We start from the raw sequence: 23,799 nt of genomic DNA, 5'->3' as shown, positions 1-23,799 counted from the left end.
TTAAACATCAATGACAACTCGATTAAATATGCAAGCATAAAAACCATTTCTGTGAACACAAGGTTGATAAAAACTAAACTGAAAGAAAATTGCTGCACCAGTAAAGGTGACTAGAAACACTAGAGAAAAATATGGTTTAATGTCAAGAAAGATTCAACACTCAGGTACTTGCACAAGTGTCCTTAAGAGGTCGGCCTCTTTCAAGGGTACTCACACTGGAAACTGTTAAGGGCAGTGCATTGTGGGTACAATATGCGGTCCACTGGATCCCTACACAGCAGACCCATTCCCACAGAATTCCCACCGTTCCTGGGTCCTGTCTCACAAGGTTGAAGATTGATGTCCATTAATGTGTTTTAAATTAAAGTGTCTGGTGTTCATGTATCTGCTTGTTTGTACTTGGTTTGGGGCTTTTTTTTTTTTCAGGGGATTGGTTTGGTTTTGGTTTTTTGAAACAGGGTTTTACTCTGTAGTCCATGCTGACCTTGGGCTCGAGACCTTCCTGCCCCAGTGTCCTTGGGACTGGGATTACCAGCAAGCACTAGCACACCTGGCTTCCTTGCTTCACTTCTTTTTTACCTGACTTTTTCAACTATCTAACTAGCTGGTACTGCATAATCCATCAGGGCTTCTATTTTAATGTGAAAATAAACAAAATACAATAAAAGTCCAAGATCAAAATTGAGAGACAATAATGAAAAAGCCGAGGACATACTGTGTATATGTGACAGCGAGGGGGAGTCAAGTGTCTGGGGAGGGGGGATGGGAAGCCACACCCCAGGTAAAGACGGGACCTCCTGGGAACAGTGAACCCGTGAGCACACGCTTGGCTTCTGATGCCAATTGAGTGGGTCCGGTCAAACCATGTTCTTCAAACCATGAGAGCCACTTGTCGAGACTTCACGTATTAATTACAGGTTGCACACATTCGTCTCAGTGAAATCTTAGGTAAAAAATCAAACATTCACTGCACCTTAAATAACTTTTATTTTTCTATGGTCAGCAAGGACCCTGTATGAAACTGCTGATATTATTTAAAAGCAATAATCTGACAGCGGTATTGAGAATAATGCTGTACTTGGATAAGAATCTACCCTACTAAGGGGGAGGTGCGTACAGAAGTATTAGGGATGACGTGAAAGGCTGTCTAGAGTTTACTTATGCATAATTTAGCAAAAATGTGTGAGTGTGTACAGAGAGAGAAAGAGAAGAAATGGAGTGGGTGGGATAAATGTCTACAGTTTGCAAACCTAAATGCAAGGGTATATGAATATTTATTGTACTGTTTTCAAGACTTCAGTTCTTTTCAGTATGTATTCTTCTAAAGATTTACAGATTTTCCCATAAAATGGTTTTCATTGAAGAAATTAGTAAGTAATTAGTTTTATGTTGATTATAATGTGTTAAACTAGCCAAAGCCTCTAGTTTTATCCTTCGCCATTCCTACCTTACTCATTAATAATTCATACAATGCATTTGAGTCATGACAACCCAAGAACAGCCAGACAATTCATATGCCTTGAAATTCTAAGTCCAAATGAATGCAGCTTACCAACCATCAGGCACAAGCATCTGTTAAACACCTATTATATGGCAGGAGAGTGATGCAAACAAGTCTATGATTCCTTCTCTCTCTGGGAAAAAACAGCCTGAAGGCACAACTGCAAATATTCCCTTAGCAGGGAGAGTAAAGGGCACCAGATTTAGCCTGAAGCAAATTAGCAAACAATTTCTTTAAGTCTGAAAAACCTCCAATGGTAAGGACAAATATGCCTCTTTTTCCAAGAAATAAAGGTTGGCCCTTTGCCACCTGGGGTTAGAAGACCAAGAATCTGCCTCGCCTTTCTCTGGCTACAGGGTGTTCTGAGTCCAGATACTGTGTGGCATCCCTTGTCGCATCCGGGTGTCTGAAGAATCAGAGATACTTGATGTTTGAAAAGTTGGGGCTCTGTGCACCCTGGCGCACCAAGCCCTGGGCAGGTTGAGCTTTGTGCCCTGCACCTCAGTGTGAGTCTGGGCTCTTGTTACACTGTGCAGAAGCGACATGATGCTCCCTCCCTCCCTGTGGTACTGACCATAAAGGGTATGCACACTTCTACCAACACAGGGCTGTAGGGATTATTCACCCCAGTAATGTTGTCGCCATTGGACCTAATGAACTTGGCCTCACTATCCCACAGGCTGCCTTCTGGCAGCCTTGGTTTGAATCCAGGGACAAAAGCATCTCCTAGGTAAGGGAATCTGCTGCCCTGGGGCCTCTGTAGTATGTCCTTGAGTGTGTGACACAGGAGAACATAGACGTTTTTTAACAAGGCCAGGTTAACATAAGAAGTCATAATATGACTGAATGACCCCACGCAATTGGCGGGAAAATTGGAAGGATTAGTCTTCTACAATACCAAATAACTGGCACTAGGGGAAACTATACTTCCCTTCTTACTCTAGTACTTTCCATGCATACAGATTAAAATGTGCATAAATGTGATGAGGATTAATAATGAGTATCCAAAAATCGATATGTATTCCCTTCTATGAGTGACTGAAAAACCACTATCCTGGTGTAAGGAAATATATTCAGTTAATAGCTGAGGGTAATTTTTGCACAAACAGAATTCCCTATTTTTAAATTCATATATTACTTATTTTTTGGTAGTAGGAATTGAATTCACCATCTCACGCTTGCCAGGCAAGCTCTGTGTCACTGAGCTATTTCCCTGGCCCCAGAATTCCCTATTTTAGGAATATCTCAGGCATTTTTTTTTTCCCAGATCAACCAGCCAGCCTACCTCCTTGGACTTGTTCTGCCTCTACCATGAATTAATAGTTTCCCCCCCTCAGGAAAGCAAGCTTCTGTTAATTTTAACCTGAAGAAATAAAATCAAGAAAAAGGTTAATGTATAACCAAAGAATGTATCATGTACGTCAAAGCACATTAAATCCACAATTTATAACTATTTTACTCTTTGTTCCTCTGCTGGCTGATACAAAATGGTAAAGGCTGACCTTCCTTAGTGCTGCTGCATGCTAAGCAAGGGGGACAGAGGCTCTCAGTGTGTCCAGACGACTGGTTAGATGGGATAAGGGTTCCCGAGCTCACTGCCAGGTAAAGAGCTAAGGATTTGCCCAGAGTAGATAGGGTGCAGCCAATTGCTTTTCTGGGGGGAATAAAAAGCTAACTTTGTCGTTTTCTATAAATTTCCTAAGTGTAACCAGATGATGTGCGCCCACCTGCCATTTCTCCTGCAAGACAGCACCATCGTCTTACTTTTCAGGCCTGTTTTTACTGATGTATTACTGCCACCTCACCAGTGTCTGGCACTCCGGGAACAGAGAGGCCTGTTTGCTGCTGCCCTCTCAGCGGATTCATGAAGCTGTCTTAACACAAACCCTTCCTGTTTCCCTCTTCTAGGGCTGTGCCTGTTCGGACAAAGGCCAGTGTGTCTGCAGCGGGACCAAAGGCGAGAAGGTAACAGCCAGATTGAACTCTGATTTTCTCGCTGTCCTTGTCATCAAGTGTCGCTCTCTTCTTCCACCCGCCCAGAAAGATCATCACTATGTTGTCCCATTCCCCAAATCCAATCTTCAAGTAATTGCATATAAATTTAAGCAAACAAATAAACAACCCCCCACACACACCAAGGAAAAAAAACGGGCGGGAGCCACTTCTAGGAAACCTCAGACACCTTGTGTAAATAAATACAGGTAATTAAATTGTTAGCTCTCTTGATCTGTGGGAATCACTAGCAAGTTAGTGGAAAACCAAAACTTGTAAAAAAACTTCCAGGCACAGATACACCCTATCTACAAGGTTGATAAACATGAGGGAAGAAAACCATGTGATTTGTTTTTGACCTAACATTGAATAAACACTGAAACCCCTGGGTGTTGTCTCACGGTATTGGTACGCGATCCCCCCCTGGTGGAAGCACGCTGCAGCTGCGTGCAGTTTTGAAACAAGTTCAGCAGAGGAAAATAGAAATAGCTCCATCGCAGAATTCCAGAAAAACAGGAATGCTGTGAAATCTCATTACTTCGCTCCATTAACTTGCAATTTGTGATAATAAAGATGGGGCCAGAACTAAAGTTGTTCTTTATTCACAAAACGCTTTTCTCGGGGACACTAATTGTTTAACGATACTGAAAGATGTCTGTAAAAATTTTATGAAAATATATTCAAGTGCTTTAGATGAAATGATTTACATATAAATTATATGCTAACGGTAACTACTATTGTTTTATCTATTTTAAGTTATAAGTCGTGTGTAGTTTGACTTAGGTGTTTTCCTGAAGCTGTGAATGCAATCTTGCATTTAAGGATTTTTTGTTTGTCTACGATTTGCACTTCTAGAATATGAAAAAATATCTAAGTAGTAATGGGCTGTAGCAAGTTTTTTTGCTCTTTTCTTACTGGGTGTGTGCATTCATATGCACAAATGTAAAATAGCTGACTTGATTGTTTTTCCTGTTGCAAAATGAAATTACACAAAGAACCAGCCCTCTTTAATGTTAAGGAACAATCCAAAGACCCATATCTATGGGAAGATTATTCCCTGGGGAATGTTGTCAGCCATTGACCTAATGAACTTAGTGGCCTCCCTATTCTGAAGACTTTCCCTTAGTACCATCTGACTCTCTCTAAAATTTTTTTAACTCGTACTTCTGGCTATGCTATCTTCGAAATGTCTTCTGTATCATATACACAGATAGCAGATTGAACTACTAATTCTTGTGTAATCAAGAAAGGCCTAAACCTTGTAACCTGCATGGTAGTGTTAACTGACACTCTCAAAACATATTTTAGTGACTTGTCCCCACGGTCCATACTCCACTACTTTGATTTTTCAAACTGGCCTTTTCCTTCATTTCCTCATTCCTTCTGCTTAATCTCTGTCCTGCATAGCTCAACTACTTACTACTTGGGGAGGTCAAGCCTCTACAGCCCCAAGGAAAGTACTCAAACCTACAGACATATCAAACCCACACACCTACTGCAGAGCGCTAATGAATATTTTCTTAATCCAAGAAAATAAGCAAACTATCATTATCCAGTCAATGAAGTGGAGAATGCAGTGGTCATGGGTGTGTGTGTTGTTGGAGAGCTGCTGTTCTGTGTGTTTCTCATCTTGTTTTGGTTGTAACAGGGGGAAAAAGGCTTTCCTGGACCCCCTGGTTCTCCAGGCCAGAAAGGATTCCCAGGTCCTGAAGGCCTTCCTGGACCCCAGGGACCCAAGGTAAGCTTGAAAAACTCTGGTACTCATCAAACCCATCTTCAGACCCCAGAGACAGTTCCATGTGGTAGTTCACTCACTAGTGAATGCATGAAAAGTTCCTGATCTTCAGTCTTAGCTGAGCCCTCAGCATCCTATTCAAGATGATTGCAGGCCATCACTATGATCTTCAAGTCCCTTACTCAACCTTCTCCCTTTGCCTCCCCCTCATATCCAGTTCTACACTGCATCTGCCCTGTCCTGCATTCTATAGGAGAGGATGAGGTCTTTTCATCTTCCATTCAAGATCTATCCATCCATCCACCTGCACCTGATCGCTGGGATTCCCGTGACGTCTTTATTTTGGTTTTCTTTTTCTCTTTTTCTTTCTTTCTTTCTTTTTTTTATCAGTACCAGGGATTGAACTCACGACTATCTGCTTGCAAGGCAGGCGCGTATGCTGCTGAGCTAAATCCCCAGGCCGAGGTCTTTATTTTGGAATGTGTGTCCTCTTTCATCGTACATTCCAGCTTAAACTTTGAAATTGGATTTCTTCTTTCATACCTATACATGAAAATATTTTACCATCCAAGCATCAGACGCCCTGTGGATTTGTTAGGTCCTGTAGCCAAATATTGCCCTCTCCTCCCTGTCTTTCCTTTGCATCTTGCTTCTTGAAGGAATAAAATGCTGTCATTTCTCTGTACTCACTCCTTAGCCAATAATTCGCCTTCTGTCCCTCTCCCCTGAAAACATCCTTGCGGAAGTCACCAATGACCACCATTAATGGTACTTTGGTGTCTTTATCTGACTTGAGCCTCTCTGCTTTGTTCCAGATTAAGTGGCTCACTCTCTTGCCCTCGACTCATTTGTCTGTCCACTTGGAACACTTTTCCCTGACTCGCCTCCTGTCTCCTCATCCATTCCTTCCTTCATAGGGTCCTCTTTGCCTGGTCCCTTAAACAATGGGCTTCTAAGTTCTCACCGGAGCCTGCTACCCTTCACAGTAGTCATACTATTTTATTCTAAAGTCTGTGATCCACAAAGGGCTTTGTTTCAACAAATACTCAAGAGCATTTACTAAATAACTGCATGACCTCTGGATACGCTGATTATCCTTTCCTACTGAGGTCATCAGCTGGACTTGCTGGGCTCTCATGCATACACATTCATCTTACTGGTCTCCAGGAGGCTATGAGCCAACTGATAAGTTATGTGGTCTTTAATAAATTCCATACTATATCAGAATATGTATTAGCATAATGTACATGATATTACACAATAATCAAAGCCAACATGCTGTGTATTTAGTGTGTGGCAAAAGCTGGGCGATTTATTTTCCACTGTGTCTCATCTGTTGCTCACACTGGCCCTGTGAGTTCCCATAATAACTTCATTTCATGGTTAAGAATACTGGCAGGGTGCTTAAATAATTTGTCCTGGATCACACAACTAATAGGTACCAAAATCAGAATTCAAAACTTGTATTATATTATGTGGAGTTTCTTTTTACACTACAAATTCCGTAGCAGGACACCAGCTGGTTATCCTCCTACTGAGTTATATATGACACTGGTACCGGGTGTTAGAGCAGATGCCAAGGTGAAGAGTTCAGCCCCCCAAGACTGCGCAGCCCACCCCACTCTGAATGTCAGTCACTAGTAGTGGGTCCCCAGTTTATTCACTCTTCTTTCCAACTTGACTACAAATGAGAGCTCCCAGGACTTCAGGCTTGACAGCTATCACAGCTCATGGAACTCAAGGAAACACTTGCTTAAGTTTACCAATTTATGAGAAGAACACATATGAACTTCCGGCTGAAGAGATATGATCTAGGGGGAGATCTGAACAAGACCCAGGTTCGGGAGGTTGTGACCCATGGAGTCAGCATGTATCACCCTCCTGGTGCACGAGTGTTCGCCAACCCAGAAATTCTGAAATCTGCGTGACTTAGGGATTCTTAGTGAGGCTTCCTTACAAAGACACAATTGCAAACTTAGCCTCCAGCCCCCCGCTGCTCACAGAAAGATGGGGACCGAAGCAGAAAGCCCCAAGCATCCGAGCACAGTTGGTTCTTTCCTTTGAGCAGCTTCTACCCAGGAACCCAACCGCCTCTTTTGAGTGAAAGCTGTTTCTAACCCCCAGAAAATTGCAAACAATTTAGGGGCTCAGTGTCAGCAACTAGAATCAAAGACTATATTAGAACAAAACATATTCCTGACACCCTTGTCATTCAAGAAACAAGAATTTTATAAGCCCTGTACAAGCAACTGAGGGCAAAGATCAAATGTAAATATTTCTTATACCACATGTCCAATGCTAGAATAAAACTCTTGAAACTAGGAATCTAAGCCCAGACCTACAGTGTACAATAAAAATGCAAAAGGTGTCTGTTTCGGGGGAATTCTCCCATTTCCATGACTGTCATATTCACAGACATATTCTCTTTGTCTGCTGCTTTTGAAAAGTCATTCAGATTCTGCAGAGTCTGAAAATTTCATTGATTCTTTGGGGGCTCGGACTGGCATTGGCTTCCGCTTCCTTGGCGGAATGAGTTCACCACTTCACACACAGACTGAGGTCAGCCTTCCCTTTTCCTCCTACCCTGGATCTTACTCTGCTTGTTCTCTGTCTTTAGAGATGCCAGCAGCCAGCTAAAATAATAGTCATTAACAGTTGGTGCTTGGATAGGTTCCTGATGTGCAAGTGTTCCATAAAATCAACTCAAAACCTGTGTCATGTTGTCCTAAAGTTTGTATTTTAAAACCTAGTTTAGTTATGTATACCTGTGAATGAAAATTCAACCAACCACAATTAGAGCATATTAAAGCTTGATCAAAAGATTTTGAGATTTACAAGATTCCTTGCTTAATTTTCAACCTTTCCTACATAAGAAAATTTACAGCATAACCTGCAAGTCGTTCCTGCCTTCTGCATAACTCAGCCGCCTGCCAGAGAAAGAGAACAGCCTTGAGCATGGCTGTGTGGCCTGGAACTCCACCTCACACAGGAAAGGCCTACCTTGGCCTTGACAGCCCACCGTCAGAAGACTCTGTAACACTCTTTTCTCAAATTACCGAAACATGCTGAAACTCTCTGGAATGATGCCCCGTAGTTTTGGACAGTTTGAAATTTTGTAGTGAATGGCTTAGTTTAAATATTCTGCATTTAAGGCTATTCTCAAGAAACAGGACCTCAAACCTGTATTATGTACCCAGAGCAAGTTTAGCACTGGTTAGGGAAGCCCGTACTTCATTATTTATTTACTTATGCACGTTAGGCACACAGTGTTTTGGTAATGAGATATTTCTGCGTGGAAATATTGACAGTTATTCTTGTCTGCCATCATAATTGTGGCATTCATCCTTCTCAGGCCCCAACAGCTGGTTGGCTAGTACAGGGCTTTGTGGAATTTAATGTGCAAGAGAATCACCAAAGAATAGTGGTAGAAACGCAGATTCTAAATCAATGGGTGCTGGTGGGTAAGCAAAACTGGGAGGAAGAGAAGGTGGGTGTCTAAGAGTCCGCATTTCTAACAAGCCCCTCCATGCTGTTCATGTTGCAGGTATCAAACCCACTTTAGGTAGCAAGCATTTGATGTGTGTGTGTGTGTGTGTGTGTGTGTGTGTGTGTAGCAGTGTGTGTGCACATGCTTGTGTGTGCTATAGATCAAATCCAAAGACTTTCACATGCTAAGCAAACCCTCTACCACTGAGCTGCGTTCCCAGCCCTGGAATACATTTTGGTAAGATGAAACAAGCAAACAAATGAGCCTTATTAACAATGAAATAGCCACAAAAGCAAAACAACTTGGCATGTGACTAAGACTGGAATCAGGAATGTATGGCTTTCTGAGTGCCATCAGTTTACACAGTGCTTACTTTTTCTTTTTTCCCTTGAATCTAGGGCTCTCCAGGTCTTCCAGGATTGACTGGTCCCAAAGGTATCAGGGTTAGTAGTCCATCCAGTCCATCCTGATTGTTTGGTGAACATTCTTCTTTTAAAAAGCTCCACTCTGCAGCCTATAGGTTATGCAAATTTCAGAAAACAGTGAGTATATGAGTATGGTTCCATGAATGAAGTTCAGAAGCAGGTAAAACTAATTGATGGTGGATCAAGTCAAAATAGTGGTCCTCACGTTAGGGGCAGGTGTCATGATGGGAGAGGCATGAGGGGACTCCCTGAGTGATGGGTTTGCTATTTTGTGTGCATTGGTGGTAACTCAAAAGTGTGCACAAGTATTCATTAATCTGTTCACAGAAGGTGTAAGCATTTTAAGGTATGCCCTTAAAAATACCTTACCTTAAAAATATATGCCCCAATGCCAAAATCAACCTTAACAACATCTTCTTAAAAGTTCTATGAATATCTAACATACAAGAAGTTTTCAAACTGTTTCTGTTTTTCTAATCATTTTTATGTATTCCCAATCACAGTTGCAGGAAGAGATTATTGCCATGGAAATAACTGCATGGACAGAGGGTGAACATTTTTTAAACTGTTTTTCCTAAGCCCCTCCTTTTTTCTATGTCTTTAGGGAATAACTGGATTACCAGGATTTTCAGGGCCTCCCGGACTTCCAGTAAGTAATGGGAAAAAACTGTGGCTGGAAAAATTAAAAGTAAGCTCATCCTAATGAAAACAATAGCATGAGGAAATATGCTCTGGAGCATCTGCTCCAGGAAAAAAATAGCAAATTAGACCTGAATAATAGATTAGAATACAGATTCTTATGACATATGAGTTAGATCCTATCTCCTGAAATACTAACAAAGTAGGCTAGAATAGAGTAATTCTGTTTAATAGCCCAGAATAATAAAATAGTTACCTCTATACACACTTTCCTCCTCTTTTTCCCTTGCTTTCTCCCCAGCTTATAGCAGCCTGTCAGGGGACTTTGTTTTTCCTTGCTTTAAAATATCCACATCTCACTTGATCATTTTCATTCTGTCTGTTTGGTTTGCGATGTTGTTATTAAATTACATTTAAAGCCAAAACTTAGGTTTGCTATTTAAATACTTTTCAGTAGCAATTTAAATAAATTTATATATTCCCTTGGTTCCCCCACTGATTTTTCTGGTCCCCAGCCTTGTGAGTTTCGCCAGGTCTTTGAGACATGCTCTCTTTTTAGGGCCTCCCGGGCCATCCTGGGCCATATGGACTCCTGGGCTTACCAGGATGCAATGGTTCTAAGGTAGGCGCTGTTCACACAGAGAACATGCCACATGCTTTGCTGAATCAGTAAATCAAAGGAAAGTAGCAATGAGATGGAAAAACGCTTTCTTGAAATGTTGATTTCGTTAAATTGGTAATATGATTTTGAGCCAGGAATCTTCCTGTTTCTTTCCTTTTATTCCTTGCCCCCTAATTGTATTTGAGGGGAGCTCTCCCAAGTTTTCTAACAGGAAAAAAAATGAGGGACTGAGCTCAACTTGTTGTTTTCAACAGAATTTGTGAATATAAATCAGGCAGGTGTTTGTGCCGCTGAGCTAAATCCCCAGCCCCTATAAATTGGAAACTAAAAGCCTTGAGTACAAAATTAGTCTTTGGGAAGGAAGAACTGAGCTTTTCAAGGTCGGCCTACCTCCTTTTGTTTTCTAAATGAACTCTTCTCTTCCCATTCATGGTGGCCATGAATGAACTAATTACTGAAGTTTCAAGGGAGCAGCAATTAAAAATTTCTTGGCACAATTAGACTGCCACTTATGCACAATTTGAGAAACGGTAGATTCTAATCCTGTTTTCAATTAAGATAATTATTTTCTGGCCTTCAGCCTCATGGCCCAATAGCCATGAGGAATTTGAGTTATTTTGCCAAGATTTGTCACTGCTTGGTTGGAAGGGAGAAATGGGGATATTTACCTAAATAGGCTGTTCTAAAACAACTGAGACTAACGACAGTTTTTATGTTTTCCAGGGTGAACAGGGATTTCCAGGACTTCCAGGGACACCGGGATACCCAGGGCTTATGGTACCGTTGCGTTTCTTATTCCTTGTTATAAAACTGAAGTATGAATAAAGCAGTCTATTCCTCATGGCCAAGTACACAAATCTGCCACGACCTTGGAAAGGCAGAGGCAGCCGTACAGATGCCCCACGAAGAGGAACTAAATGAGCAAATGCAATGAGTGCAGGTTTCAGCCTCTAAGGTTTTGTTTTGCTTTTGAGATGTTCAGGTAGAGATGCCTAAGAGGCCGAGGCCAGTTTGCTCTGAGGGGAGACAGACTTGTAGCACCTCAAAAGTGAGCATGAGAGCCTTAGAACTGAGACTTAGCTCCAGCCTATAACATCTAGGTCAAAAAGAAGGAGCCTGTAAATAAGGAGAGACTCAGGGAAAACAGTGCTGCCATACTGGGATTGACAGGCAACTGCCTAACGCCTGAGAAGCCCCCCTCGGTGGGAACTGACACTACAGCGTTAGTTTTTGCAACATTGAAGATGTGGCTGACATTAGCAAGGGTTAATTCCGCAGAGGATGGTGCCAGGAGGAAGGTTTGGAAATGAGGAATGAGGGGGATGAGCAGAATGGGAAATTTTCATGTGAGATGAGAGACAGGGCAGAACTGGGAAGGAGGCAGAAGGTAAGAGCAGACTTTGTTGGTTTGTTGAAAGGAAGAGACTGGAGCATGTTAAAAAGTCAGTTGAAAGCGGGCAGGAGAAAAAGCAGAGTGACAGAAGGACACAGTAGTGTGTGGGTATTTGAATTACCTCCAGGTATTAATATGCAGCCTTTTTCTTAGGGCTCTGCTGGTTTGAAAGGACAAAAGGTAAGTCATTTGTGGACTATTATTATTGAAAATTTCCGAGGATGTGTATGAAAATGACCTATCAACTAATTATGTATAAGCCATTATAAATTGGATTTCATAATCCAGGCTTTATTAATTCCAAAATCAGTTGGATGTAGTAGCATACCCAGGAGGCCGAGGCAGGAAGGAATTCAAGGCCAACCTGAACTACATAGACGTCTCAAAAAAATTCTTAATTAATTCCAAAGTCATAATAGCTAGGACCTGATATTTACTCCTGTTGAACAAAGTTCCTTTAGGCTCATGTCATAAATGGGTCTCAAAGATACAGATTTGTATCATCTTTTTAGGACACAGAATCCAGGGGAAGAAAATGGATCTCATGCTCAGAGACCCATATCCCAGGTCAGGAAGTGCTGCTGACTTTGAATCTCAGGAAATGATTTATTCACCTTATATCTTTCATTCTACCACAATAAATCATCAGCTCAGAAAGTGCTAAAATGATCTGAATTCTTCAGATTGAGCTAGCTACAAAATCCTAAATTACTTGTTTGTTTGTAACCTGGGAATCACTCTTCCCCTTGAAGCAGTGTGGCTTTCAGGAGGGGTTAAAGGAGTTTTGCAACATAGCATCAATAAAATTTGATAAATATCCCCAATTTCAAGGGTGCACCCGCTCAAGAAGAAGATAGAGAACTCAATGGAAAAGGTGACATGGGGTTGCCAGGAACCCCAGGATTTCAGGTACAACCATGAAGGCAGATTCCTTTTTATGTCTCTCTCTCTCTCTCTCTCTCTCTCTCTCTCTCTCTCTCTCTCTCTCTCTCCCTCCCTCTGTCTCCCTGTTTTCTCCCCCATCACTTTCCCCCTAAATGTCCTTCTCACTCTTTTAACGTTTCAAATATTCATAATTATTCTTACTTACATGTCTGCCTCATTTCATTCTAAAGCATGTACCTTTCTTATAAGAAACTATATGATGCTGACATACAGAGATGATTTTGTATATATGTCTTTCAGTCTCTCCTTAAAACTTGTCTCTCCCAAGATCTCCTGAATGTAAGGAGTCTTCAAGAAAGTTATGTTGCATTTAACATGTGTTTGTTGAAATCCAGGATGGGTTTATGTCAGGCACTGAACACCATTTACAACTGTCATGTTAATAATGTCCAAATTTACATGACAACGAACAAAAGGACTTTATTCAGACACTTTATTCCCCTTAGTCTACTTGCCTGATCTGTCTCGTGTAGCCTGAGTATTACCCAGAATGGAAACAAAAAGATATGAATATTTATTAGATGTCAGTTATTTGGCAAGGGCTTTTTCTAGACTTTAGGGATACAGCAGGACATAAATCAGTCCAAGAAAAAAAAAAAGCTCCTCACCCTCATAAAAATCATATTTTACTGGGAAAACAGAAAAAACTGCAAATTAATAATTCTATCTTGTAGCAGGGAGTCATGAATACAAAGGAGAAAAATGATGTAGACAGGAAGAGATAGCAAGAATCTGGACTGGAAGACAAGTTCTGACTTTGGGTTGTCAGAGGCCTCATGGGAAAGAGGTCAACTCCATAAAGATAAGGAGGGGAGATAAGCTACACAGATAGAAAGAAAACAGGGGTGGGGACAGGAAGAGAAGAGCATGCTCGGCCAAGAACAGGGAGAAAGAGAACTGGGGTGGGGGGGAGACAAACTTGAAACATTTGAAAATACAGTAACTCCCCGGATCCTTTTCCTGCAAATAGCAGCACTGGGCTCCTGGCACTCTATGCCTGATTTTTGTAATTAGATGCAGTCACTTAGAAGGGAGGCATTATGTTCTTCTGAGTCTATGAAGATATTTTGATGCATTTTTCTAATGGACATTGTCCTGAGGTGAGAAGTACATTTAAACATATTCTTACTGTTCTCTTAATTTCAAGGGTCCGCTAGGCCCACCAGGTTTTCCTGGGCCCGCTGGTCCACCTGGACCTCCAGGACAACTTGTGAGTATGAAGTTACCATCGCTAAGAAAATTAATTACAGCAAAAAACATTTTTAAAGTCTTCTGACTGGATGTGTTTCCTTCTATAATTTTAATTTGTGGATTTTTCTAGGGGTTTCCAGGAGCGAGGGGACCTACGGGACCTAAGGTAAGTCCCGGGTTACAGACTGTATCTATCTGAATGCCCCAACTGACCCAAAGCCAAGCCTGCTTCTCTGCGTGGATAACTGCCCCCATCCCTGGAACACACTTGGGTGCTCAGCAGAGAAGGGAGTCAGCAGCTCCATCCCTGACATGGAGTTTTAATTCAAGTAGAAAGGAAATTGAGTAGCAGGGGAAAGGGCAAGAATTCCTTATCCATAATCTTTCCATTTCTGATAATCCTGCAACAGCAACAGAAACAGTGAAATGACTCCCACCATTTGGAGGTAGATTTGTTCACATTGATGGCACTGATCGGGATCATTCTCAAAACATCAGGCCCTAATCTCTGGTGGTATAGGGCTTATATGGGATTGGCAAGCAGGAAGGGTAGAGGCAGGATAGTTTATCAACTGGGGATTGGTTTACACAATGTACATCATAGTGACCAGCCATTTCTAAGAGACCAGGAGCAATAGGAACTATTATCTGAAGTATACTTTCTAGAGTGGGGTGCATTTTTTGTTAGGATCCTACTGGTCACTCAACACTTTACTATCAGGGACCTGGCCTAGATCCTCAGTCTCCCAAAAGAGTGTACAATGAATAAATAAATAAATGAGACAAGTGGTATGATTTTAGGGCTAAAACCAGATCAAAACCCTCTGCAGAGTTCAAGACCAGGAATGTCTCTGCGTAGCCTATATTTATTTAGTCTTCAAACAAGGAAGAGGTTAGAGTGGAAAACACAGGAAAAGGAACAAACCTTAGGAGTGGTTCAAGGACTTTTCCAAGTAACAGATTATATTTAATTTAGGAGAATTATCTTATGTTAATTTAGGAGAAGTATTTTAGAAGATGTTCATGTTACATTTCTCTACAGCTAGTCTTTATTTACTTAATTGGAGTTGGGGCCAGGTGTCCTCAGCTGTGACCTTATCTGGCCCTTTGAGGTAGCCATGAGCTAGTTCCAATCTCACCTCAGTACCTCACAGTGAGGATCAAATTTCAACTCGAGCTGTGGTGGGGACATTCCAAGCACAGCAGTCAACCCTGCAAAGGGAAACTGTTCACATTACACTTGTCTCATGCCACTATAACACTAGTGCACTCAGAAGGCTTGAATTACATTTTCTCTAAGTTTTGAATTTCAGAACCCTGAACTTTAGCTGCCTATCGCTCTTATTTTTAGGATGGGAAAATTAGGATATCAGGAAGTTAAGGTACAGGTTACGGAAGTCTAGTAACCAGGAAGTTGATCAGTGAGTCTACAGGAAGTGGCCAATTAGTGAGATCCGAACTAGCTCATGGCTAAGCCAAAAAAACAAACAAACAAACAAAACAATCCTCTACCCTGGATTCCTTTCTTTCCCTCATTGCCAGCTCATGTCACCTGGCTACCATACAAAATAAATCTCTTACACTTTCACCCTCAACATCTCCACATTTAAAGAACACGGATTTCTGCTAAATACTCTAAATAAAATTTCTGCTAAAAACTCCAAATACTTTAAAAACCACTAAAATAACTTTATATTTCTAAAATTAAGACAAACATAAGATGTATCCTGTACAGGTACAAACACCCTCTGATGAATGTGATCATTCCATATATCTAAAATGTACCAGTAAAATTAATTGAAAAAAACTGACAGTAAAAGGAAAAAAAATTAATAAAAAAGACAAGTATAAATATTCAGTCACAAATATGGAAACTAATGGATTGAGACTTGTTCATATTTTTTTAAAGTATCATTGTGTGTTTTCTTACAGGGTCACATGGGCGATAATGTAGTGGGACAAAAAGGAGAGCAGGTAATTTAAATACTACGGTTTTTCTGAGGGTGAGATACTTTTCATCTCTGTAATGGGTCAGCCTAATTAGTTTATTTACTGGCCACAGTAGAGTTAATGTGTTTTCATTTGCTTTGTCTTCTTGAGTAAGGACTGAAAGAGAAAAGCTGATGCTTCAAACAGCAAGGTTGGGATGTTGGTGATGCTCAGTTTTCTCATTCCTGGTTTACTTATCTTTAGGGTGTGAAAGGATTAGCAGGACCCCCTGGACTACCAGGAACAGTAATTGTGACGCTGACTGGCCCGGATAACAAGACGGTAATGCTGCCGTGGTGTGAGTAGGTGGTGCCTTGGATTTCTAGGATGAAGTCTGGGTGCCTGCTTACCTCCTCCATCACCTCTGTCATCTGAGCCCTGCTTTGACCCTCAGCCAGCCTGCTGCTCCCGGTTTTGTTCCTCCCCTAACCTTTGTCAACCAAACTGGAAATGCTAGATGAAAAGATCTGAGGCAAGTGACTCAAAGAGCTTGGAAGAGTTAGACCCAGAACCTGACTCTGTTTACCTTACGTCCCTGTGCCCTCCCATGGTCCCTACTGTACACTCTGTGACTCTGATCCAAATGGATGAAAATTCCCTAAAGATGGAAGTAGAAATGCGTCATAATCAAATGAGACATTTTTTGCCTTGCCATTGTAACCCTAAGGACTTTGTGGCCCCTTTCCTAACCCTAACCCTAACCCTAACCCTCCTATGCTGACGTTAACATTTGCTTTGTGCACAGTGGAGCAGCCAAGACAGGTCACATAATTGGATGCTCATAAAAAGTGAATCTGCAATATCATGCACCAACCCTACCTGAGTGACCCTGGTATATCTGAGGGGGAGATGGGTAAGGAAGGGACAGGTCTTCCTGTGGATTAGCTAAGAAATGAAGACAAACTATCTTTCTCCTTTAAGCTAAGTCAATTGCTTGAAATAGTAGCTCATATAGTTCAGACACCATAAAATACACCTTTAAAATATACAATTCCTGGATCTTTGTTTCAACTAATTTTAGCAGATTTATTGAGATATAATTTGCATGGCCTAAAATTTGCTCATTTATTGTACAACTCAATGGTTTTTAGAATATTTACTGAGCTGGACAGCCATGACCACAATTACGCTCCCCATGTAATACAAATCATCAAAGCAAAACTGACCAGATTTAAATTAAAACAGGGTAAACTTTGATATAACCAAAATAATAACTCACATTGAAGATTGGAAAAAGACTAGCCTGAGGAAAATAATTAAACTTTTCAGGGGCAATTGGCAAAAGCAAAATTAATAAGGCCTAAAATTTTATTATCTAAAAAATTTAGCTTATCAAGTCTAAGTCTGAAATTTTGACTCAGGAAGAATAATTGAGTTTGGGGAAAACAGCATCCTCACTGGAAGGCTCACCTTTGGGGAAAAATATAATCAATAAAATGTGAAGGTAGGCTGGTCTTAGTGGGGTACCTATAACCCCAGCGACTCAGGAGGCTGGGACAGGAAGATAGGAAGCTTGATGCCAGTCAGAGAAACTTAGCAAGACCTTTTTTCCTAAAATAATAAACAAATAATAGTTTAAAAGAACTGAGGATGTGGGGCTGGGGGTTTAGCTCAGCGGCATAAGCACCTGCCTTGTAAGCAGGCAGTCGTGAGTTTGATCCCCGGTACCGATAAAAATGAAAAAGACAAAAAAAAAAAAAAAAAAAAAAAAAAGAACTGAGGATGTAGCTCAGATAGAGTACCTGGCTAATAGGCACAGAGGCCTTGGTTTAATTCCCAGCACTACAAAAAATAAATAAATAAATAAAAATAATGCCTCAAACTTGATTATTGCATCAAATCATTATTATAGCATTTGCACAAAAAAAAAATCACTGACCCCAATGAAAATGCTGTTAGTATATTAGAAAGCAAAGTAAAATAATTTAGAAATGACCTTATTGTGCTTATAGAAAGCTGATTAGAGAATTAAATTAGTTCTTATGCAACTCAATCCATAAGATATTTTCTTTTTAAGAAAAAGTTTGTTGATGGTTTTAGTGAGATTTCATGTATAAAATCTGAAATATGAGGAACAGATAGGACTATTGGGTTGTGCTATCATGAAGCACATTGGAATGCATTGCACAGGAAAAGGACTTGTCTACATGTGACTAGTGTAATATTGTTTGGTTGGTTTGCTTGTAATGACCTTGTATTGTGTTTACTGCAGGACCTCAAGGGGCAGAAGGGAGATAAGGGAGCCATGGGCAAACCAGGACCTCCTGGCGCCCCGGTAGGTCACTTGGAGTCGTGGCATGCCTGTGACATCTAGAGCAGAACCTCAGTGCCTATTTTCATGTAGGCGCTGCCTTTCAGTCTTAATATTTGCTAAAGCATGATAATGTTGGACCATGGAGATCATGAACTAGGACTATTCAGCTATTTCTAGCTGAATCCTTGTACTACTTCACATGTATGACTGGGGTTCATCACCTGCTTTTTGACATTGGTTTTAAAAGCAACATTCATCAATAAGAATTCTCTTTTTAGATGACTTGTTTTAAATAGGGCAGACTAATCAGAAGAAGCAAATTAATACAAATCAGTGTAAGCAAAAAAGTCAACACTCTGCAACTTGCCCCAACTCTGATTCACACAGGGGCCACCAGGCGAGTCCTACGGAGCTGAGAAGGGCCATCCTGGAGAAACGGGCGCGCAGGTAAATTTGGAAGTTCAGTGTTGAATGCACCTTGATTAGCTGGGACTCTCCTCCGCAGGACCTCCCTGACCCTCCTTGCACCCCCAGCTTCCACCCTTGCACTAAGGATAGAACCCGAGTCTCCCCCTGCTACACAGAATTCCCCCAGTGAGCCGATCCCCAGCCCTAAGCTGAACTCCAACCAGCCCAAGTTAAAAGCTATGTCTTAAAAACTTGAGAAGGAGATTTATTTGTTCAAATATCTGAGAAGCTCAAGACTAAAAAAGGCTTCAAGGAATTCAGAGCCTGAAGCCACAGGGGCAGGGCTCTCTCCACCTCCCTCCTCTTCCCTCACTCTCTAGCCCTCCATCAGCCTCATTCCATCCTTTGTGAGATGACCTGCTTCCCTGAGAGGGGGACACTGAGGCATAGCAGCAGACACCTTTGGCATCCGAGCAGATGGAGAGCATCTCTCTCCCTGTGTCAATAAGGAACATCTCAGAGGATTAGTGTCATTAGCTTACCTTAGTTTATAGTAAATCTCATTTTTGGGCAGTGGCTCTGCACAGGAGGAAAAGATGATTTGATTGGCCAAGGCAGTGGGTGGGCTCCTGGGATTAACAGCCTGCATCAGGCTCCCAAAAGAAATGGCATCATGTGACTAGAAGCAGGCTGCTAGGAAGTCAGAAACACCAGAAGCCCTCTACTCCACCTGCTAGGAACAGATTTAAACACACATATTACGTTGCTTGGGTGTTTTGTTTGTTTGTTTTGTTTTGTTTTGTTTTTGAGACAGGGTTTCACTATGCAGTCCAAACTGGTTTGAATTCATTCCATAGCTCAGGCTGAACTCAAACTCAGCAATCCTCCTGCCTCAGCTCCTGACTATTGGGATTAAATGTGTGTCACCATGTGTCACCATGGCCATCTGCTAAACACATACACTGTGTAAAAACTCTAAATGTTATATATTAGGAAAAAAATAGTTTTTTCCTAAGAAAAGTGTCCAGCCAACATGATTTTTAATTCTATCAGAAATGGTTGATACTGTAATGGCTAATCCAAAAGCCACGTCTATTTACACCACAATCTACCTTATATATAAACTATGAACACATGAGGGGCTTAGAAATATACCACCATTTCAATTTAAGTAATAAATTGACTGTGAACGTCTCCCTCTTTCTAGGTTTTCTTATTTGCTCTTCCAACCAGTGCTTCCCTGACTTTCCTTCCACGTTTAAAGTAGACAGCACCAACTCTAGTGATTTAAGCTTAGCTTCTTGCACCTTCTCTTCCTCCCTCTGAATCTGGTTTCCTGCTCTGATTAGCTTCTGCCTTAACAGAAGACAGTCACGGCTTCCTCTGTGATCAACGGATTTCCTCACGGAACCTGAGTGGGAACCCTGTGGAATCTTTCCCACCTGAGAACAAGAGGATACAATGAGCATCATTTAAGTTTTCCATGTTTATTAAGGTGATTCATAATTATTAACTTACATGTTATTGCTTTGCTTTTGTTATAGGGAAAGCCCGGAAAAGATGGTGCCCCTGGCTTCCCTGGCACTGAGGTAAGACCTGACAGGTCCATCAGTGTAAGGAATACACCGCTCCTGTTAGGTGAAAATGGATTTTTGAGTCAAAAAACAATCATGAGGCCCACGATTTAGCTCAGTGGCATAAGCACCTGCCTGGCAAGTGCGAGGTCATGAGTTCAATCCCTGGTACCAAAAAAAAAAAAAGTCATTAACTAATCTTCATTAGCTTATGGCTTTTAAAGGCAACATTTAAGAATCATAGTTCTGAGAGTTCATCTGGGCACACTGTTTAACATGGATGAATGTGTGGTAAACCAATGCAGAAAACCAAATTTCACTTGATCTCACTCATATGTGGAATCTTAAGAAGCTGATCAGCGGCCAGCTGTGTGACTCAGAGGTAGAGCACTTGCCTGGTACTACGAACACTTGGGTTCAATACCCAGCACTGAGAGAAAGGAAGAGAGAAAGGGAAAGAGAGAGCAAGAGCAAGAAAAAGGCTGAGAGGAATAAGCAGAAGTTGGTCTGCAGTGAGTTTTTTTGGTTTGTGTGTGTGTGTGTGTGTGTGTGTGTGCTTTTTGATGGGGTCTCGCTGTGCAGTTCAGGCTGGCCTTGAGCTCACTTTGTAGCCCAGGCTGGCCTCGAACTTGCACCGATCCTCCCACCTCAGTCTCCCGAGTGCTGAGATTACAGGCATGAGCCACCATGCCTCACTCGAAAACTGCAGTTTTTGATAAGAAGAATAAATTCTGGTAATCTATTGTCCTTTATTGGCTGTTGCACAGTATAGGTAACAATAATATATATTTCAAAATAGCTAAAAGAGAGGATTTTGAACATTTTATCATAGTGAAATGATAAATGATTGATATAAATACTTTGATTCAATCATTACATAAAGCATGAAAAAATGTACATGTTATATACTTAAATATCACATTGCAGCCCATACATTTATATAATATATTTCAATTTAAAAAATAAATTGAAAAATTTTAAAAGGTACCTGCTTTATGCAGAAGTAATTCATTTGCACCTTCTAACCTGTTGCTTTTTGATCTTTTCTTTAGGGACCCAAAGGCAGCAGGGGCTTCCCTGGATTAAGGGGTGAAGATGGCATTAAGGTACTGACTTCCTAACACCCTGCCTTTAGCTCCTCTCAAATTGCTTTCTTCCTGGGAAGGAGGAATTGAATCAAAGACCTCATTAAAATACATTAGCATAAAAAAAGAAAAAAATACATTAGCATGTTTAAAAAGCCGGGAAAGATGTGGCAACTTTACTTCAAGATAAAAGGATACTAAACTTATTCCATGTGGTTGAAGCTGGCTAACACAGGACCCATTAGTGGGCTGCAGCTCTCCATGAAAAAGGAGTTCAAAAAGGCCCGCTACGGCAGGAAGTTCCAGGTCAACTGAGGTCAAGCACAGGCGCACCCCTGACTCTCAGCCTGGGTCATAAATTGCTGAAGAGTCATGGTCAATTAATTGTGAACTCTATTTCACATCACTGTTTCTAATAACATGTTGCATTTTGCATACTTTCTGTATGTAGATGTATGCATAGGTTCAAAGTTTATTATTTAATTAGCATCACTTCTGGTAGAATTCTGGAATGTGCACTTGAAACAAAGTGGGTTGATGACAGCTGGGACACAGTGTTGTCTCCAACTCTCATTCTAGTTTTCCTGTCCTGTAATCTGACTACGCAGATGTGCCATGTGAACAGCTAACGAAGGGGGGGGGGCGGGGTGCAAGTGGCCTGGAGAACCCACAGATCCATAGATGTGTTGTAGCTAGGATTCCTGACCCAGATCTGGGCTTCTCAATAAAACAAAGAAAATATCCCTCTAGTTTTTTTGTTCATTATAGCTAAATAGCACAAATTTTAGGATTTCTTGTTCAACTATGCATTTTGCTTTCTAACTACACCAAATATGTAAGTATTCTGATTTATATGTTCCTAATTTATAACTGTCTTTCAATGTAGGGATGGAAAGGAGACATTGGCCTTCCAGGATTTCGTGGTCCAGTAAGTATAACTAGAGATAATACTAATGTCATATTTGATTAAGTACTTCAAAGTACCAAGCAAGTTTTGAATCAGTATTACTTATAAATTGTGACAGATTTGATAGCATTTACCTTTTTTAAAAATTAAACTAGAACCAAAAAAAATAATGTTGTCATTATTTGCCCATCTGGCAATAGAGAAATATTTCTATTTGATTCTGTTTGGCCCATGAAAGGCTCTATAATGCCATCTTGGGCTCCGGAGAAGAAAAACTTGGTCCAATCAGATTTGGCCCAAGATGATCCTGTGCTCTGGGATGCAGCTTGGATGTTGCGGGAAAATTCTCAAACCAAACCAAACTGAAGGGAGACTCTTTGCACCAAGGAGATAAGAAGGCAGCGTGTAATCTTTACACCAGCTGACTGCTGGATCTTCATGCCAGTGGACTGTTGCAGGGATAATTCCTCAAAGGCAACAGCCCTGAATTAAGAAGAAGTTTAGTCTATATAGAACTTAGAATGGTAGATACAAGGCAAGTGACCAAATGTTACATGATTGATTAAATACATCGGGTCACATACTGACAGGTAGGCTGGTCCTGAAACAATAGAACCCCTCTAGAAGCAAGGCAAGAGGGCCCTTACAGGATGAGCACAGTTAAGGGCATCCTCATGTCTGCCCAGGATGCTTTAATATATAGACAATTAGTTGACTCAGTGCTCATCAGGTATGCAGCTGAGCTGTAGACACCGTCAGTGACAACTGAATTCAGCAGAAACAGCAGGACAGAAACTTGTTTCAAGACTTCTAATTGCTCATGAAGTATCTATAAGTTTTGTTATTTTACACAGATGTTCTTACATTATAATTGTGCCCTGACAAGGAGGCTGCAGTTGAGAACAGCTGAGCACACAGGGGTGAGGCCTGTTCTTCTTCCCTTCCACCTGGGCCCAGTTAGGACAACTCTCACTCTTCTGGGCAGCTGAAGCCCAGCCATGACTTTAACGAGGGTCAGCAAAACTTGCTCAGGCTCCAGTGTGGCAGGCACCGCTCCTCTCCACGTTCCATAGTCTGGGGCTGCACAGTTTCAGGAAAGAAGCAGAGGGACCCAGGCTTGGAGTTCTGGAATCTGTTCATCTCCTGTCTCAGAAGAGCATGAGCGTCACATCCAGCACACTGAACAAGGCTGCCGCATGGAGCATGCAGGCTGGAGAAAGGATTCATGATGATCCAAAGGCATGGGGTGGAGATAGAGGGAGAGGGGTCTCATTAAAAGCTCAGTTGTTCAAAACAAAACAGAGAAATGCAGTTCTCAGCCTCCCCAACTAATTAATCTAACTCACTAATCGAAGGAGGGTCCCAAGAATCTGTGTCTTTACACTGAAATCAAATGAGTCAGATGTGAATTGTCCCAAAATGTTTTTGTGAAGTTACCAGAAAGATTAAATCGGCTTTTATGTGAAGGCACTTTACACAATGCCCAACACCCAGCAGGTGCACATGATACCATTATGGGCTTTAGGGTAGACATTATCACTTCACTACTATTAATGTTTTTTTATGATTTAACATATTATTGCTTAACCACAAAGTTCTTGTTACCTCACCTTTAGACAAGTCAACAAAGTAATCAGTTCCTGCAACAGAAG

General features: G+C 41.2%; 1 protein-coding gene across 6 annotated transcripts in view; it reads left to right on the top strand.

The window, feature by feature from the left end:
• Positions 1–23,799, top strand: part of Col4a3 (collagen type IV alpha 3 chain) — a 129,849-nt gene that overhangs the window by 58,700 nt on the left and 47,350 nt on the right. For 5 of the 6 annotated variants that reach the window (XR_010043478.1, XR_010043481.1, XR_010043480.1 and 2 more), the window contains exons 2-18: positions 3,410–3,466; positions 5,142–5,231; positions 9,114–9,158; positions 9,745–9,789; positions 10,339–10,401; positions 11,125–11,178; positions 11,948–11,974; positions 12,626–12,703; positions 13,887–13,949; positions 14,061–14,096; positions 15,863–15,904; positions 16,124–16,201; positions 18,132–18,194; positions 18,561–18,620; positions 20,126–20,170; positions 21,208–21,261; positions 22,127–22,168. Coding sequence is in view for 2 of the 6 variants with exons in the window: in XM_063237219.1 (XP_063093289.1) it covers positions 3,410–3,466; positions 5,142–5,231; positions 9,114–9,158; positions 9,745–9,789; positions 10,339–10,401; positions 11,125–11,178; positions 11,948–11,974; positions 12,626–12,703; positions 13,887–13,949; positions 14,061–14,096; positions 15,863–15,904; positions 16,124–16,201; positions 18,132–18,194; positions 18,561–18,620; positions 20,126–20,170; positions 21,208–21,261; positions 22,127–22,168 (942 nt within the window). In the remaining 4 variants the exon portion in view is untranslated. The remainder of the gene's footprint in view (positions 1–3,409; positions 3,467–5,141; positions 5,232–9,113; positions 9,159–9,744; positions 9,790–10,338; positions 10,402–11,124; positions 11,179–11,947; positions 11,975–12,625; positions 12,704–13,886; positions 13,950–14,060; positions 14,097–15,862; positions 15,905–16,123; positions 16,202–18,131; positions 18,195–18,560; positions 18,621–20,125; positions 20,171–21,207; positions 21,262–22,126; positions 22,169–23,799) is intronic. The other variant, XM_063237220.1, reaches the window with a different exon arrangement.

The sequence above is a fragment of the Cavia porcellus genome, unplaced genomic scaffold (assembly GCF_034190915.1).
Source record: "Cavia porcellus strain 051 isolate PalLab524CR breed Dunkin Hartley unplaced genomic scaffold, mCavPor4.1 scaffold_26, whole genome shotgun sequence".
In the NCBI taxonomy this organism is placed as follows: Eukaryota; Metazoa; Chordata; class Mammalia; order Rodentia; family Caviidae; genus Cavia; species Cavia porcellus.
Note: the sequence above shows the minus strand (reverse complement) of the source record. Positions and strands in the feature narration are given on the sequence as shown.